Below are 18,043 nucleotides of genomic sequence, written 5' to 3'. Positions count from 1 at the left end.
AGAAGACTAGAGGCCCCTTACTCTGCCACCACGGGTCCTACCCTATCTAATCTGGTCTCCCCATTTTCATGACTCAATTACCTCCTTCCTTACATGGAAAACCCTTCTCTTTCCACTATCTCTGGAGGACAGTCATGACTTCATGACCCAGGGATGTGACCTTCATGAGGACAAATGTCTCTTCTGAGTCTGTCTTCCCAGCTACTAGCTACGCAGACTCAGTATGGGCTTGCAGACCAGAGAAGTGGTTAATAGAATAACAAAGTGTTTCCTGGGAGCAGCCAGATGGCACAATGGGTAAAAATGCCTGCCACCAAGCCTGAAGACCTGCATTCCATCCCTGGCAAGGAAGAGAAAGGAGTCCTGGAAGTTGTCTCTGACAGAGAGAGAGAGAGAGAGAGAGAGAGAGAGAGAGAGAGAGAGGAAAGAGAGGGAGAGAGGGGGAGAGGGGGAGAGAGAAAAAGGAAAGTGAGGGAGAGAGATAGGGAGAGAGAGAGAGAAAGAGGAAAAAGAGGGAGAGAGAGAAAGAAAAAAGAGAGGGAGAGAGGGGGACAGGAGAGAAAAAAGAGGAGAGATAGAGAGGAAAAAGAGGGAGAGAGGGAGAGAGAGAGAGAGAGAGAAAGAGAGAGAGAGAGAGAGAGAGAGAGAGGAGAGAAGAGAGGAAAGAGAAAAGATTAAAAATTCTGACTTTAGCTCTTTTCCTCAGGCTTCCGGGAAGATGGCGGACATTCAGACCGAATGTGCATACCAAAAGCAGCCCACGATCTTCCAAAACAAGAAGCGTGTTCTGCTTGGAGAAACCGGCAAGGAAAAACTCCCTCGGTACTACAAGAACATCGGTCTAGGCTTCAAGACGCCCAAGGAGGCCATCGAGGGCACCTACATTGACAAGAAATGCCCGTTCACTGGCAACATCTCCATCTGAGGTCGGATCCTGTCCGGTGTCGTGACCAAGATGAAGATGCAGAGGACCATTGTCATCCACCAGGACTATCTTCATTACATCCGAAAGTACAATCGCTTTGAGAAACGCCACAAGAACATGTTCGTGCACCTGTCCCCCTGTTTCAGGGATGTACAGATCGGCGACATTGTCACTGTGGGAGAGTGCAGGCCCCTGAGCAAGACCGTGCATTTCAACGTGCTCAAGGTCACCAAGGCCGCTGGCACCAAGAAGCAGTTCCAGAAGTTCTGACCTGGAACAAATAAAGTTATTTTCTGGCTATAAAAAACAAACAAACAAACAAAAAAAAACAAAAAATTCTGACTTTACCCTGAATTCTCACCTGTCCTTTCTGTGGTGACTCCTTTAACAGAATGGCATAATGGTATGCCCATCAGGTGACCTTTACAGATGACTTTTTCTCTAGGACCCTTCTGGTCGACATCATCACGACCATCATGTGCCAAGCATGGCACGTGCTTGACTTTGCTGAATGCCTTCCCCAGCACTGCCCGCTTAAGTAACCAATGGATCTGCTCATCAACCCGTTCCATCACCCAGTGAGAGAGAGAGGCTGGGGACCATCTTCCCTCTCTCTCACTGCAGGTTAGGTTTGGGCAAACAGGAGGGGGCATACTGTAGAAAATAAGAAGAAGCGAGAGCTGTCTGGAAAGAACATTCGTATCTCATAGCCACCCATGCCTCCTGTGGGGACTCGGGGAAATGGCCCCACGCATCTCATCCCCATTCCCTCACCTATGGCCCAGAGACCAGCATTCTTCCTTCCCTGTGAGGGTCTGCGCTATGAGGTGAGTCTGCAGGAGCGTGTGTGGAGCCTAACCAGGTCAGGCCCTATGCTGGGCCCTGGGTGTGCCAGTGAAGGCAGGAAACATTAGATATCCTAGAAACCTGTCTTGCTTCCACCCCAGCCCATTGGGGCCAGTTGTCTTCAGCGTGCTTGGCATCTCCTCTCCACAGTCCCTAGCCCATCTGTGCCAGTGTGTATTCTGTGTGGTTGCCATCACCCTCCTCCACTAGAAGCTTCCAGACAGACAAGGCCTCATCCATCCACTCCTCTCTTGCAACTCTCCCAGGTTACTCTTGGGCACTTAGAACACACTTTACTACATCTTCCTTGAGTCCCTGTTCTCAATACTTTCAGAGAACCCTGGGCTCAGACAAGCAATGGAGCCTGTAGGACAGATCCCCAGCCATGTGAGATCGAGTCTTCTTGCCCTGCATCCTGATGCAGGCCAAACTCCGCATGTACAAGCTGAGTAGTTCCTGCATCTACCCTTGTGGGGGTCTCTCCTCTGAGGAGCATGTGAGTAGAGCAGAGGGGCTGGAACTGAGGGGTTGCCCTCCTTGGCACCGTGTCCCTAGTCCTACAGGCTCACCCAAACCATGGAACCCCCAAGTAAACAGATGTCAGGGTTTCCAAGGAGGGTCAGAGAGGATAACTCACTAGCTCCAGGTCACACAGTTGCTGTGAAATCCCAGAGACAAGAGTTTGAAGCTGGGATGGTGAGTCCCCAGCTTGCCCCTGCAAGCTGGAGATCCAGGTTGGGCATACAAATACACTGAAGTCTCCAGATCAGAGCTACCATGAAGGGATGGTTTTATTTAATGGCCTGGGGGGCTGGGCTTGTCCCTGTCCCCACTCTGACACCACAGTGAACCTTGAACTGCTAACTGGAGTGGGTTGGGGGCAGGGCAGAGGTGAAGGGGGGCTGCATGGCCCACAGGGCTGGGGAAATGAGCTAATTGAGACCTTGCAGTGGGGTGGGCCACAGCTGGGCAGCTGTTGCTAGCTCTGGGTGGACAGAGGTCAGAGGGTCAGCCCTGTCCCAGAAACAGTACAGATCTGTCCCTGTCCGTGTATTCCTCCAGGCTAGGGACAAGGGACCTGACACCTGCATAGGGAACCACTCCTTCTAGCCATTCTCTTACGAGACAAGTGATCAGCTTAGGGCTGGGTGTTCCAGATATCATTGTCCAGGGATTCTTGGGCCCTCAAACTCCTTGACTTCATTTGGGTTTAATAAGTAGCTGTAGGACACAGGAATGAGCCTTCCCTATTTTCTCCTGGTCCCAGAACCCAGAACCGAGCACTTGGCACCCAGCATATGTCACATAGCCTGCATCATGTCAGGTGGGTGCTTACTAAGTGCTTTTGCATTGAATAGAAACAACTCGGCGATTAAATCACAAGGCTACACGCCAACAATTTCTGACTAGGGTGTGGATGCTCAGGTAGACCTTGACATGATTAGGTCTAGCAACGTATATGAGTTAGGACTTGTCCTGGATCATGGAGACCTCCCCCAGTCTCAATTATCTCTAGATATTGAGGTGTGTAATAGAATCAGTAAAGACTTCTCAGAGCAAAGGTCTTCATGGCACCTTCAGTGAGGGGAGGGGTGTGAGGGTCGCTAGGTGCCAGAGTGTAGCATCAAGTGCTCCCATGTGTCTGTCTTCAGCCAGCAGGTGTTTACTTCTGGCTCCTATATGGGGCACTGCTAGACAGATGAGCCCTCCAGACCTCTTCATCAGGGCTAATCTGCCAAGCAGTTAAGACCCTGAGTGTAGAGGACAGGGCAGGAGGTCAAGAGGCTAGAATAAGCCAGAGCTTGGAAAGCTTGGAATGTCTGGTCTGTCTCTCCTATAAGAGGGACATCTTCCCTGTCTATCTCTACCCATGTTCACTTTCCCAAGCCTATGGCCTGTTGTGTGGTGTGTGTGTGTTGCAAACTCTAACCTTCCTCTGTTCATGGCTGAACCAGAAGCCTCCCAGTGCCTCCAGAATGGTGCGTGCTGTCGGTTAGGGGTGAGGTGCCGGGCAGGACAGAGGGGCTCGCTGGTGTTCTTGCCTTTGCCCAGCACTGTGGCAAATTGCTATTCCAGGCATAGGCTGAGAGCTGGTTGCAAATGAGGGTGGCAGGCTCTGTCCCAGAGTTACCAGACCCAAGTCTGCATCTGGACATGAGCTGCGCAGTCAGGGTGGAGAAGGGCTGGTCCACAGAGCACCCTCAGTCAGCTCTTGGCTTTCTGCGGGGTTTCCTGGGCTGTCGAGTGGGGGGATGCTGATAAGAAAGTCATCAGCTTGTCATACAGTAAGGGGATCCAATCTCAATTCAAGGAAGCAGGCTCTGAGGCTGAGTGGGAAGGCAGAGGGCAGTTCACTGGTCTCTGGAAGCAGATGGACCAGAGAAAGGATGGGGGTGGGTGGGGCAGGGTCAGCCCCTCTGTCCTGTGGTGAGTTTAAAAATAGAGCCAAAGAGAATTGAGAGGCGCATGGAATGGCCAGATGCCCTCTCCTTACTCCAGGTCTGCGAGGGGAAGTCAGGAATCACACCCAGCCTGCGGTTTCCAGGACCTCTCCCTAATAAACCTGGGGCCAGGGGCCGTGCATTCCAGGGGCCATAATTAAAACCACCAAGGGTTATTAGGAATCACAGACCGTTCAGTCGGAAGCTCTTGCTATGCTAATTCAAACAAGGTGATTACAGACGATTAGCAGGCCTAATGCCTTCAGTTGAAATCCAGTCCGGTGGAGGGATGAACCCAAGGCCTACCTTACTTCCTGTGGGCTGCCAAGGGGTCAGACCTGGGACTGAAAGTTTGGAAGGTCAGTACCAAGGAGGTCAATGTGCTCTACAACTAGGTAATATGCTTAGGGAGTACAGGGCGAGGAAGACTGGCCCCAGAAATGAACCAAGCACTCTCATCTGCCCACAGAAGGGGCCCCTGCTTACCTCTTCAGCCTCCTCCCCCAGTGACTTCTTGGGTGTTGTGGTCCCAACAACATGGAAGGGAAGGTTTGTGGCTGCTCCTATAGACAATTTATATGTATCTCTCCCAGTGCTAAGTAATCATACATCCTCATTAGTCCATCAAAGCCAGTGTCATAGTCTGCTTGTGATGGATGTGGGCCTTAAGAGACAGTCTGTCATGCATGCTGGGGCTTTGACCTCAATCCACTTGACCCTGAAACCCTGATGTTGTCTCCTGAATGTTTGTGAGTCCACGAGATGGGTGGTTTACTATGAATTCTTTCCCAAAAGAGGGGAGACCGAGGTACTTGCTAAAGACTCTCAGCTAGAGAGGGGCAGAATATGGCCCAGGTTTGCTGACACTAAGTCCATGTTTCCAGTTTTTCTGCCATAGATGCTCCGGACAGAAATGAGACTGTCACCAAGCTTAACCCACTGGAGGCCCCAGCAAGATCCAGCTGGGAGTGAGGACCCAACATGGGAGCTTGGAGCTGTCAGGGGCCAGAGCCCCACACTGCCAGTTTCAAACCTGCTTAGGAAGGAATATCACCTCTACCAGCAACACGAGCTCCTGCTAAGTCCCAGGGCTTCATCAAAAAAAAAAAAAAGAAAAGAAAAGAAAAGAAAAAAAGGAATTCATTCATTCCTTCTTTCTTGCCTATACAGTCCTTTGTGTACCACGGGGAGCCTGCTATGAGCCATGAATGCTCATGTGAGCTGCTGTTGCATTTAAAAAAAAGTCCCTGTCTTCATGGAACCAACAGAGTTTATGAAAGGCTGGTAAACACACACACACATGCTGATTATATATATATGCTGTAATACACACACACATGCTGATTATATATATATGCTGTAATACACACACATGCTGATTATATATATATGCTGTAATACACACACACATGCTGATTATATATATATGCTGTAATACACACACACACATATATAATGATATACACATGTGTTGTGTATGTATAACAGTACACATACTTTAAGGAGTATAGTGGAGGGAGCCATATCAGACACCTTAGACAGACATGGCAACCAAAGAAGAGAAGCGTGTCTTTCCTGTCTCTCCATCACTCTGTAGACATCTTTCTTGTGAGCCCCAGTGGGTATTTCTTCAAACTTGTTGCTGGAATTGAGTCCTTGTCTATACCTGCCCTAGACAGAGGAACACTGCTGTCGCTGGTTTAGATCAGGAAGTCTGCCTATGCCTTTGAGCTGTGCTGAAGCCATTTTTCTGAGGAACAGGTAGCAGAGGCAGGAAGAGGAAACCCAGTGAAGCAGGTGATAGGCGAATGAGGGGGTGCCCACAGGGAACACCCATGCACACCAGGCAGGAACAGGAGGCCTGAATGCCTGAACTCTTGGTATGTCAGGTAGGGTCGGGGAGGGAAGGTGATGAGGACCACACCCTTTCTTCCCAGAGCTGTTTTGTGCTTCATCTTTGTCGTGTGCCCCAGGCCACTGCAACATTTGCCTTTCAGACTATCTCCAGCCTGAAAAAAGAAGCAGGTGAACTTAATGGATGAAAAACCCATCCTCTGGCAAAGTCCAACAGTTGGAGAAATAAACAAAATAGTTACATTGGTATTTTAAGACTTTATAATTGTTTAAAAGAAAAATATTCCCCCAGTGTAGTCAAACCTAGCGATCCCTTGCCCTGACTTAGGTTTCCTAATCTCTGGGTCCAGAAGTCCTTCCTTCACTGCCTGACTACTTCACTCTGCAGCGCCATGGCCAGGTGTGTGGGAAGGGAAAGCAGCCCTGGGAGGATGCCACTACACGTGTAGAGAGCTCTGAGCTCATCGAAGCCAGGAGGCAGTGAATGGCGAGTTCCACAGGGTGGGGCAAAAGCTGCCAAGGAGAGCAGGACATGCATGGTTCCAGAATCCAACCCTTGTTCAGCTGAGAGGACGAGCAGTGCCGCCACAGCTCATCCTGGCGAGTGACAGCAACTGACACAATCTGGAAGAAGCAGAAGGGAGATGTTACTGGCCCGTTTACTGCTCCTTTCTTGACTCTTCCTGCCTCTTTGATCTGTTCCCTGTATAGTGCTGTTTCTCCTCCTGGTGGGAAGGGGCCCACTGCAAGCAGAGGTTCAGTACCTGGTGGTGTCTGTGTAGAAGTCGCTCTGCCTCTGCCAGTGTAATTCAAGCCTGCAAAGGCGCTGATTTCTTTGTCTGGATTCCACGCTCAGTACTTGGCTGATTCACTCACTTTGAACTGGATGGCACAAGCCACCTGTATACGATACAGACACAGATTATGTGCCCTCCTCTGTCATTTGGGCACTGATCTTGTCCCCTAGGAACTGTGGGATCCTGAAGCTCAACCACAGATGTCCACCTCTGGGAACAACAGCCTTATGTCACCTTGGTGTCCAGAGGCCAAGTCTGATTGAGTCCAGGGCCACCCTGTCACCCAGAACTCTCCCCATCATGACTACAGTTGTGTCTGAGTGTCTGCGGCTGGTCCGAGTGCTCAAGGCCAGGGCTTCCATCTCAAGGGGCCAAGATAAATGTCCACCTCCTCTGCTTAGACCGAAGGCTGGACAGTTCCTAGAAGAAAAATAGGGATGCTGTTACCACAGACGGTGCCTGCCAAGGGGACGGCTTTCTCCTGGTGGGTTTAAAGAGGTATACTCCGCCAAGCCCCGTGTGGCATCAGGACAGGTGCATTTAGGTTCTTGCTGGACTCTGTGGAGACAGGCCATGGAAACAGTACAGGTTCTGGATGCTCACAGGCTCAGAATAGAAGCTAACTGCTTGTGTAACCTCAGACCTTTCTAACCTCCTTGTGACTCAGTTTCCTCATGTATAACGTGAAGACAGACTGCTACCGTGCTCTTAGCAATGATACCAGGCGAGAGGGGGGATTGGCCCCTGGGCTGGCCCACAGTAGGCCTCTCAGTACCCAGTCGCTCTTACCTTGTTAGGTCCTATTACTCAGCGTGAGGGCCTCACTGGGGAGAGTGAGCCCACCTGGGATATTCATCGGGCATGGAAGCTGCAGGTGTACTAGAGGTCCTGCACGCCCGCTGGCTGGTATGAGACGCTAGGGCATGCGTATGCTAACACGCTCATGGTCTGCCACAGGTGGGCAATGCCCCATGTGACCCTGTGACTTCCATTTTCTAGCTCATCTCTGTCTGGGTGGATGTTTTTAACATTGAGAAGTTAGTTCACACTTACTTAAAGACGCATTGAGAAGAAAATTTATTTGGAAATGGGGCAGTTGGTAGGACAGTGACCCTGTGGTAGCTCTGTCATTACAGACTGGCAACACACACTGCTCTGCGACTGGGGACAGCGCTGGCAGAGACAGTATAACCCATGGCCTCTGGGAACTGGAGGACTAGAGAAGAGTTCTGACTTTGCCACCAAAACACAAGACACCTTCTTCAGCGAAAGCATTGACCTCTGGGCACCCGATACTGGGATCCCACGGCCCACCTAATGGCATTGGGTGTCAGGATCTGTGACCAGAGGCTCTCCACACCACAGACCTATCTGCATTCTCATGGTAATGTTGGCCAAGGGTCCCCCATGTGTCCTGGCTCTAGCCTTGATTTGGGGGGACAGAACCAGGTTGTCCAACACACCCCTACAGAAAAGGCTCATGGGTAGAATCTTGGCCTGGACCTTGCCACCAGGTCCCCCAAATCAAGAGATATCTTGTACCTCCAGGCTCCCTGCCCCCTCAAGAGCCGCTTGGCTCCTCTGAGCTCAGACAATAGCAGCTTTGTTCTTCAGTAAAGAACCTTAATTGATTGAAAAGAAGAAGGAGGAGGAAAATCCGAGCTCTTCCTTATGAAGCTCTTAATTTAATAGGTGAAATGTCAGGAAAATCAATGCCAGGCTCGTTCCTCGAGGCCTCATTACGCTGTCCATTAAACAACTTTTATTCTTTGTTTATAGTTACCCCTTCCCCCCTCTTATTCCTCTCCTACCCCTCCTCTCCCTCAATAAAAGAACATTTTTAAATTTATGATGTTAAGGAAAGGGCCATGGGCTGAGAAACTAAGTTATGAGAAATCTACTAGCCATCCTTGGCAGGACGGAGAAAAGCTGGCCACCACAAAGTGTCCGCATGAGTAGTGGCTGCCACAGGCAGGCCTGGGAGGGTGATCACGGGAGCAGCAGGTTTCTGTAGTTTGCAATCTGAGGGACTTTCTGGCAGTGAAAAGTCCTCATTTGTTGGGTGATGGTCAGAGGAGTGCCTGGAACTTTCTTTTGCCAGTTGAGAAGCTGCAAGTCTTGTGTCTACTGGGTCCTGGTGGGTCAGGAAGGCTGCTGGCCAGATGTGATCTGGTTCACAAGTTCTGCCGGGAGGCTCTGGATACAGGTAGGGGAGTCTGGAGCACCATGGGCCTGACCAGCGACTGCCTGTCACTCTCAGTCTTGCTTTTGGTTTCACAAGACCACACGCAGGACACCCCAAACCAAAGAATGACCCAGGCCCAAGACAAAACTGGTTAGAGGACAGGTAAGGCAAATCTCACAGAGCTTCCAAAGGCCATGTCAGACCTTGTCCCTGAGATTCTCAGAGCCAGCTTGGAGATGCAAATCTGGGTCAGGTCCTTCCAAGCTTCCAGAGGTGTGTGCTGTTCAGAGGGACCCTAGCTCCATATGGACCCTGCAGGGGTGAATGCAGAGATGAGCTTTTCTGTGAGTAACATCTGCTTAGGAGGTAACTTGGGAAGCCATCCCGGAGTGGGGGACAGGATTGGTGACAAAGTGAGATTGCACCATGGGCAATGGGGGCTTAGCTTTTCTGGGAAACTAGAACACGCCTCGGGGAAGAACCCTCTGTGGTCACAGTTTCCTCCTGTACTCCTCCCCAAGCTCGGAGCTTCAAGGATGCAGTGAGGAAAGGCTGGTCCCCCAGGCCGTTCCGGGAAGGGGAGGGGGCTGTGGAGGACTCCGTGTGGTCCAAACTCCAGCTCAGTTCTGAATCTTAGGCTTCAATCTGTAAGGGAGAGGTGATTGTGCCTGTGGCGTCCCTGTGGTTCATAGAGCTAAAGGAGTCCTGACTAGAAGCTTAGTGACTGGTTATCTACTGACTGTGGTCTTGTCTCCTCTAGTTCAGGTGGTTGAAGCCTAACTTTCATGAGATGGAGATGAGCTCAAGGTTAGAGGGAGGCATGAGGGTGGTTTTTTTTTTTATATTTGTTTATTAATTATGTATACAATGTTCTGTCTGTGTGTATGCCTGCAGGCCAGAAGAGGGCACCAGACCCCATTACAGATGGTTATGAGCCACCATGTGGTTGCTGGGAATTGAACTCAGGACCTTTGGAAGAGCAGGCAATGCTCTCAACCTCTGAGCCATCTCTCCAGCCCCGAGGGTGGGGTTTTTAAGCCAATAGGGTGGGTGTCCTTATAAGACAAGAGAGTAGGTTGGGGGTGTAACTCAGCCAGCCCAGTGCTCGCCTAGCTCAGTCTCTAGTCACATCAGCCGAGCAAGGTGTAATTCCAGCACTTAGGAGGGGTTAATGGGAGGATCGGAAGTTCAAGGCCATCCTCAGTTACATAGAGAGTGACTCTATGAGAGGGCTATGTTTCTCCCCTACCTTTCTTTCACCCCCTCTACCTGCCAGCCTGACCCCTGAGAAGGCACAGTGATAGGGCTGTCCTCTAGGGCCGGGAAGAAGGGCGCTAATGAGCATCATTCTGCCTGTTGGCCTGACTTCGGCCTCTGTCTCCCGGAATAGTGAGAAAGTCAATGTCCACTGTTGAACACCACTACCCCAGCCCCGAAGTCTGGGTTGCATATCGTGGCAAGTAGATCAAGGTCCCCCTGTGCCCCAGACCCAGATTGTGCAAGCTTGGTGGCCGCTCTGTGGGCATCTTCGTTCCCAGTCTCTTCTCTGTGGTGTGGGAGGGTAGTACATGGCAGCAGCTATAGCCCTGGAAACAGCCTACAGCTCAGGTTAGGGGGCAGACAAAGTAAGCAGTTACTATCACTCATGGGTGGTTCTACCTCACCCCTGCATCTATAGAAGCTGCAGGATGAGTGGGATGCCCGTGGACAGGGGCTACATCCTGTCATGGTAAAGCTGGCAAGTCCACCACAAGCTGGTGTGAAGTAGACTCAGCTGGGGCTGTAGTCACAGATGTCTGGAGTTTACACACACACACACACACACACACACACACACACACACACACACACCAGCCTGATGCTCACCCACATCCTGGTCTCCTTGCCAGAGCAGGAATGTTTTAAGGGAGCAAGTAGAACATACAAAGCTGCTTAAGGCCTAGTCCTGGCCCAGATATGACACCTCCACCATGTCTATCGGCTGTGCAGAGTCTCACTCAACCCAGATTTGACATCTCCACATGTCTATTGGCTGTCCAGAGTCTCACTCAACCCAGATTTGAGAGGAGGTGAAGTGTGTTAAGATGCAGTTATATTACAACAGTGCAGATCCAGGAAGAATGGGAAGTGAGGCCATCAGGATGACCACAGGCTCACAGGTTGCTTGAGGAGGAGACATAATGCCTGTGAAGAGACAGCTGCAGGTCTTTGTTGCCTATGCATGGCCATGCCTGCCATGTAGGTTCTCAGTTCTCATGGCCTCTATTCCTCTCAGCAGGCTGGTGTGGTCCTGCTGCCCCTCTTGTTACTGTGGCTAAGACAGCTTTTCTCTGCCTCTCCAATAGTCTCTGGGTGAGAGGAGACATCAGGCTTGGATGAGATCTCAGGGGTCATGAATCTCAAGACTTCAAATCCAGAGCCTGTTTATTCCTTTGACAACAGCACAGGTGTGCTTCCCCCAGCCATGAAAGACCCACGCAGGGCCCCACAGGACAGACCAACGCAGGGCCCCACAGGATAGATCCACGCAGTCCTCTACCAGGACAGTCCCACACAGAGCCCCAACCGAGACAGATCCATGCAGGGCCCCAATCAGGACAGATCCACACAGGGCCCCAATCAGGACAGACCCACACCGTAGGGCCCCAACCAGGGCAGACCCATGTAGGGCCCCAACCAGAACAACTCATGTACACAGACCCTGATACAGACCCATTCTCTGACAGGCCCAGCATGCAACTCTATGAAGACAGACAACAGGTGGGTTCCCCCACCACTTGGCCCAGTGGACACTGGAAAGCCTCCTATCTGTGGTCACTGCTCTTGATTGTCAACTGAACTACACTGGAATCACCATGGAAACACAGCTGTGACTATGTCTGTGAGAGAGTTCCCGGGAAGGTTTAACTGAGGAGGAGGGCAGCACCTTCCCAGAGGCTGGAGTCCCATACTGAAGGCCAGGAGGAGGTGGCCTGGGTACCACCATTCACTGTTCTCTGCTTCCTGACTGTGGATGCCGTATGCCTCCTGCTCTAGCCGCGATGACTTCTGGATCTTCATGGCTGTACCCTTGAACTCTTCCTTAAGTTGCTTTGTTCAGAGATTTTGTCACAGCAATGAGAAGGTTAACAAGTACACACTCTAGAGAGCCACACAATGTGCCCCACATGTGACAGATGTTCCTCCATAGACACAGGGCACTGTCCACACACCCACGGTTGACATCCACAGGCAGCAGCCACATGTGCCCGTACCACACAAACAGGCATACACCATCTCCCACACTGGCTGCAGCTGGAATTGCAGACTGTGCTCCCTCAAGGAGGCATAGAAGTCCTGACGGCCTGAGCTTCTGGTCTCCACCTATGCCATGTCTCCTGTGCACCATTTACCGAGGAGGGGTGGGTTGGCTGGAATCAGGACTAATGTTTCTGTTTCACTCTAGTGCCAAATGGGCTTAATAAATAGCCGAAGTGTGTTATATAGACGGCAATAGGCATCCATGGGGACCACAACAGAAGATACAAGTAGGATGAGAAGTAGGCCCCTGTGTGAAGTCAGGACCTGGGACTTAATGCCCCCAAACCATCTCTCATGCCTTTTCTGTCCTCTAGTGCTGAGGAGCATGTGACTTCCACACAAAGCAAACATGGACTTGCTACTTGTGCTTGTTTTTATTTATTTATTTTTTATTTTATTTTATTTTTTTAGTTTGATCATATTCATTTGGTCATCTTTATTCTCTCATAAGTCCCTTTACCTTAACCAACTTCCCTATTACCTTTCATTCCTATTCATAGTTTTCCTTACTTTCCTGGAATGTATACATAATATTTTGTGCTTGTGAGTGAGACCTTTGACAGGACAATGATGGTCCCCATCATGTGACTATGCTGTAGCTTCAGACCCCCAGCTACTATAGCCGAGGGCATAAGTGGAGAAGCTGCAGACTCTGAGGCTCAGCTTCCATCCTCTGAGATGGGGTGGGCCCAGGAGGCAGTACAGGCTTGTCTAAAGATGATTACTGAGGATTTGTGAGGGAGGTTGCTGGTTTTTTTTTTTTCCCCTCTTTGACAAATTGTACTGGAATCCAGCCTGGGTTAGGGATGCACTGGGGATAGAGAGTATAGCATCTTAGGATCCTGGAAGGTCCTGCGTGGCTTGAAGACGGCCTGACTCTTTTGATGAGGAGTCCAGCATGGGTCCTGAGGGATGCCCATGTCATGTAGAATGTGGGGCGACTCCGGCTGTGTGTATGTGGGGAGTCTCTGTGTTTTTGTTGACGACCAAGGTAGAGATGATAAGGACGATGGTGTGTGATCAAGATCACACTGTGATCTCTTAAGGGGCCAGCAACTTGCAGCCCACCTACATAAAGTTTCCTACATAGTTTTATTAGAACATGGATAGGTACTCTTAGTGATATGTTATCCATGGCTTTGCAGAGACAGCTCAGCTGGTAAAGTGCTGTGCAAGCAACAACACCAGAGCTTGATTCCCAGAGCGCACATTAAAAATAAGCCACACATGGTGGTGTGAGCATGAGAGGTGAGATGGATAGCTTTCTGGGCCTCACTGGCCAGCCTGTCTTGCCAAACTGATGAATTCTAGGTCAGCAAGAGACCTTGTCATCAAAAACGAGAAGGAAAGGGTCCTGAAGTTGACCTCTGGAGTCCACATATATGTCCATACATGCATACCCATATACATATAAACACACACGTACACACGCACGCATATCAGCCAACAAACACAAAAGCCACAGATCCCCCTTATGCAAACCTGTCAATGGTCTTTGAGATAGGTATAGATGTGGGTATCAGGGAAGGCAGGGCCATGGTGCCGTGGGTGTGGCTTAAGGGGACCAACCATCTCTGGTTACTTGTGATTGAGAGGTTTCTCATGGGAAGTCCCCACAAACTGAGCTGAGTTGGTCCCCCTACCTATTGAGTCTCCTTAAAGTAGCTAGTCAGTGAGACAGCCTGGTGAACTCAGGCCCGACCCAGAGTCTGACTTCCTGGGAACCTGCTCCACAGTCACTGAGTAAGGCTTCGTGGTGTTTAAGTGGCCTCCCCCTTCTCGGGTCCCTAGGCACCTTTCTGCACCTGCTCCTCCACATCTGTCACTGGAGACTCCATCACTTTGGGATCTCGCACCTCCCAAGCCCCAGTCAGGGCAACTTTTGAGAAAGGACATTCTATTGGTTCTTAACCCCTTGGAACCCATTTTGGTAAGGAAACTCACAGGGCAGGGGTGTCTTTCTATCTGAACTTTCTTCTTTTAGAGAAAAGGGGTTACTGGAGGTGCAACCCAGGGCCTTGGGAAAGTTAGGCAAGCGCATTATGAGTGATACCTTTAGCTGAAGCTTCCTTTTCAAGAGCTGATGAAGTAGTTTGGAGAAAGGGATATTTCTCCAGGGTGGGGGGCCAACAGGAAAGAGGGCTGCACTCAGGACAGGCAGTGAGCTAGTCCAAAGAAGTCAGTCCAGGAAGCACGAAAAAATGAGGGGTGTGTCCTCTCATACCCAAGGGAACCCCAGGTCCCTGGGCCACCCTCTGTCTCCCAAGACTTCCCCTGAGAATGGTGAAATCTTAGCTTTTGAGCCAGGAATATTGTTTTGAATAAATGAAACGCCCCGAGATTCCCTATGGCCCCAAAGCTCATTTTGAAGGGATTACAGCAGCTGGCTTGTAAATCCTGTTTCCTATGGTAGGGGGCTTAGAGCAGGGCTCAGGAAAAGACCACGGTGGGAAGAGAGAGGAGGTCATTTCATTTCCTGGAGAGGAAAGCCAGGCTCCCACTGTGAAGCTTGTGGCTAGTCTTGCAGTGCCCTAGGGACAGGAGCGGGCCCTAGGCTGGCGTTTGGTGGGCAGGGATGAGGCCCCATCATCTGTCAGTTCCTGACTGCTCCTCCTCTGGGCTTCCTGCAACACAGAGAGTCGAAACTGAAGCAGAATTACCCTTCTTTCCTATCTTCCAAATAGGGGGAGACTCTTTGTGGCCCTCCCCACCTGTTGTGCAAGAGCCCAAGAGAGCTGGACAGAAAGAGATCAGAGCCCTGCCTAGGGGAGGTGTTGGATCCAGAGATATGGCTCAGCGGGTGAAGGCTCTAACCACCAAGCCTGACAACCTGAGTTCAATTTCCAGGACCCACATAGTATAAGGAAAGAATGGAGTCCAGCAAAATTTTCTCTGACCTCCACATGGTCACTGTGGCATGCATATAGAAGCATGCACAGATGTGCACACACACAAAATAACACACTACACACACAAAGAACCAACCTCAGCTTTAAAAAGGAAAGCTTATTTGAGGGAAGAGATCTGACACCTGCCAGATGTGGATTTTGGAGGGATCAGACAGGGGGAATCCTGTTTGTCAAGTTCACTGGGTTGAGAAGCCTCCAGAATCAGTAACATCCCACTGTCTGCGCCTGTGAAGGTGTTTCCAGGGAGGGGGAAGCTAGAGGCTGGATGTGGCCAGTGCCACCCTAATATCCCAAAGGCTCAGCTGGGACTGGATGCAGTAAAAGAGGGGAAGGAAGAAGCCAGCCAAGCAGAAGCATACAAACATATTCTCTATTTTCATATTCTTCCTCTCTCTCTTTCTTTCTCTCTCTTCCTTCTCCCCTCTCTCTCTTTTTGTCTCCACTAAGAAGTGACCAGCAGTCCCTCCCATGCCCTCCCAGCAGTGAGGACTCACACCTGTGAAGTTTTGGAGGATCGCTTTTTCCTTTAGTCCAGGCCAGCTCCATTGAGAAAGCTGATGTGGCTGTGGTTTTAAGGCGGTCTTTCTTAGTGGTGCAGAATGTAGCCACCTCCAGGAGCCAGTGAAGAAGTTTCAGCTATGATTGTTTGGCTGCCACAGCACCATGGAGCAGTGCTCATGCAGAGGCAGGGCCATGGGAAGAACCTGGAAGACCCGGTTCTGTCTGACTGGAGTCTCTAAAATGGCCAAGATGGTCCGGAGGATGCTGCCTGGAGGACGGGGGATGAATCGCCAGAGACTGGTTAGGCAACACTGAATGACACACGATGGACGGAGAAAACCAGTTTATGCCTGGATTTAAACAACTTGGGGAAAAACAGCTCCAGTCTCTGATTTTGTAGCTGTTGTTGCTTAGGACCAAGTCCAAAGAGATATTTCTGTTAATAGACTCAAGCTCGTCTTATCATTTGTAAAGTTTTGTTTTAGGCCACACATCCAAGCCACCACCAGCTGCTAGTCTTCTTTACGTTGGCTTGTTTGTTTGCAGGGGACGGGGTGGGCCACATGCTATGTGGTGTATGTGGACATCAGAGAGTAACTTCTGGGAATGCGTCCTTTCCTTTCGCTGTGCAGGTCCCCATGATCAAACTCAGGTCGTCAGGCTTGGCAACCAACATGCCTACTGTCCTGCGAGTGGATTTGAAAGCAATGTTAACTGATGTTTTACTTTTTGGGTCTTAACTGAGTAGATCAGCAGCAGCCACTTGGTGGACAGAACTAAGGCCTGGCTGTGAGCTCAATATTCCCTCACTCTAAGCATCCTGTCACCGTGGGAAGAGGAAGACGGGCAAAGGATGAGCGGCTGGGTGAGTTGCAAGCCAAGGCTCGCATGCAAGAGGCGGCATGAGTTTAATCCAGACCCAATAGCTTCGCTCCCCGCCCTCACTACCCCCTTCATACCCCATCCCTGTCTCATCTCTACTTTATCCACCGGGTGTAGACTCCGAAAGTAGTGCAGAATGATTCTAGGGAGGTATCTAGAATACCTCATCTTCTCCGTGTTCTAGACACAGCATCTTCTTGGCAAAGCCACTTCCACCTAAACCAGGAAGGTAAGAAATCCTCATGAGCAAAAAGATTATATTAGTAAAATGTGAAAACTCCTGACTCAGTAGCCTGCATGGACAGTCAGAACATTACACAGAGGGTCTGAGGAGTCTCAGCACACACTGGGAGGTTTGAGTTTTCTCAGTCTATTTTGTTTAAATCCAACTCTGGAATCTTTCTCTCTACAAAATATGAGTTAACAGTGCTTCTGAAGAAGTGATTTGGGGTTGGAAGCTGCCAACAGGCTCCCCCTGAAGATTTATACACTCGTTATTGATATTCCTTGAAGCACCTTGGGTTTGAGGTAGCCCATCTTGGGAAGGCGTCATTTTCTGGGAGGCTTCCAGGCAAAATCTGTCTCCCACTCTGTCCCGTTCCTCTCTGAGAGAAGTCAGCATTACCAGGATGGGGCTTTTTGAGACCCTGAACAATCTCTAAATATCGCCACTGACTGCCCAGGCCTTCTCACCCCTGCTAAGGGGATCACAGAAAAGAACAGCGACCAAAACACAAAGCCCCAGACAACAGAAGCCCAAACTGAACAATGCCTAAGCCACATCAAGAAGCCCTTTCCCTGCTGGCCCCGCCTGGGTAGTCGGGATGTCTGGGTACCACTCCCAGCTCCGCCCCATGGCCAAGGCCAAAGGACTCCCCGAGGACCTCGGTTTCCCCAGCTCTTGCCGCTCTCCTCACCAATCTCCTTGGGTGGTGTGAGTGAGTGGGAGGCCAGAGCAGGCTCAGTGGTGAAATCTCAGCCCTAAGGTGGTTGGAAGTTCTTTATATAAATGTTTTAAATGCTCACCAACCTGAATGCTGGCTCATGGATCACAATGAGTCCGTTAGCATCTGGTGGACCTTTGATGATTTACAAAGGCCCTGATGGTCACAGTCTGACAGAACCCAGGAAATGCGTGGTGCACTTCTATGACTTTGAGAAAACAGACACAGAGAGAAGCGGCTTCCCCAAGGTCACACGGCCAGTGTGTGGCAAAGGTCTGATTTGAACCTCAACTTCCAATTCCAACTGCCTATTACTATAATGTACAAGCTGTGGTCCCTGTATTTGAAGGGCTTTTGAGTCTCATTGAGAAAAAGGGGGTTATTTCACTCTGTCTTTACTGACATAAAGTGGAGGGACAGGGAGTATAAATCAGCTGTGTAAGAATATTATAGATACTG

General features: G+C 50.3%; 1 protein-coding gene across 1 annotated transcript; it reads left to right on the top strand.

The window, feature by feature from the left end:
- The first annotated feature begins 713 nt into the window (after positions 1-713).
- LOC121440565 (40S ribosomal protein S11-like) lies at positions 714-1,225 on the top strand. Its single transcript, XM_041641309.1, has one exon. The coding sequence runs from the start codon at positions 956-958 to the stop codon at positions 1,193-1,195; it is 240 nt and encodes a 79-aa protein (XP_041497243.1). The 5' UTR covers positions 714-955; the 3' UTR covers positions 1,196-1,225.
- Positions 1,226-18,043: the final 16,818 nt, after the last annotated feature.

The sequence above is a fragment of the Microtus oregoni genome, unplaced genomic scaffold, assembly GCF_018167655.1.
Source record: "Microtus oregoni isolate MIOR12 unplaced genomic scaffold, Mior012 000068F_ref0000429, whole genome shotgun sequence".
In the NCBI taxonomy this organism is placed as follows: domain Eukaryota; kingdom Metazoa; phylum Chordata; class Mammalia; order Rodentia; family Cricetidae; genus Microtus; species Microtus oregoni.
Note: the sequence above shows the minus strand (reverse complement) of the source record. Positions and strands in the feature narration are given on the sequence as shown.

Coding starts and splice junctions, on each gene's coding strand:
- LOC121440565 (XM_041641309.1), top strand. CDS start 956: ATGAAGATGCAGAGGACCATTGTCATCCACCAGGACTATCTTCATTAC.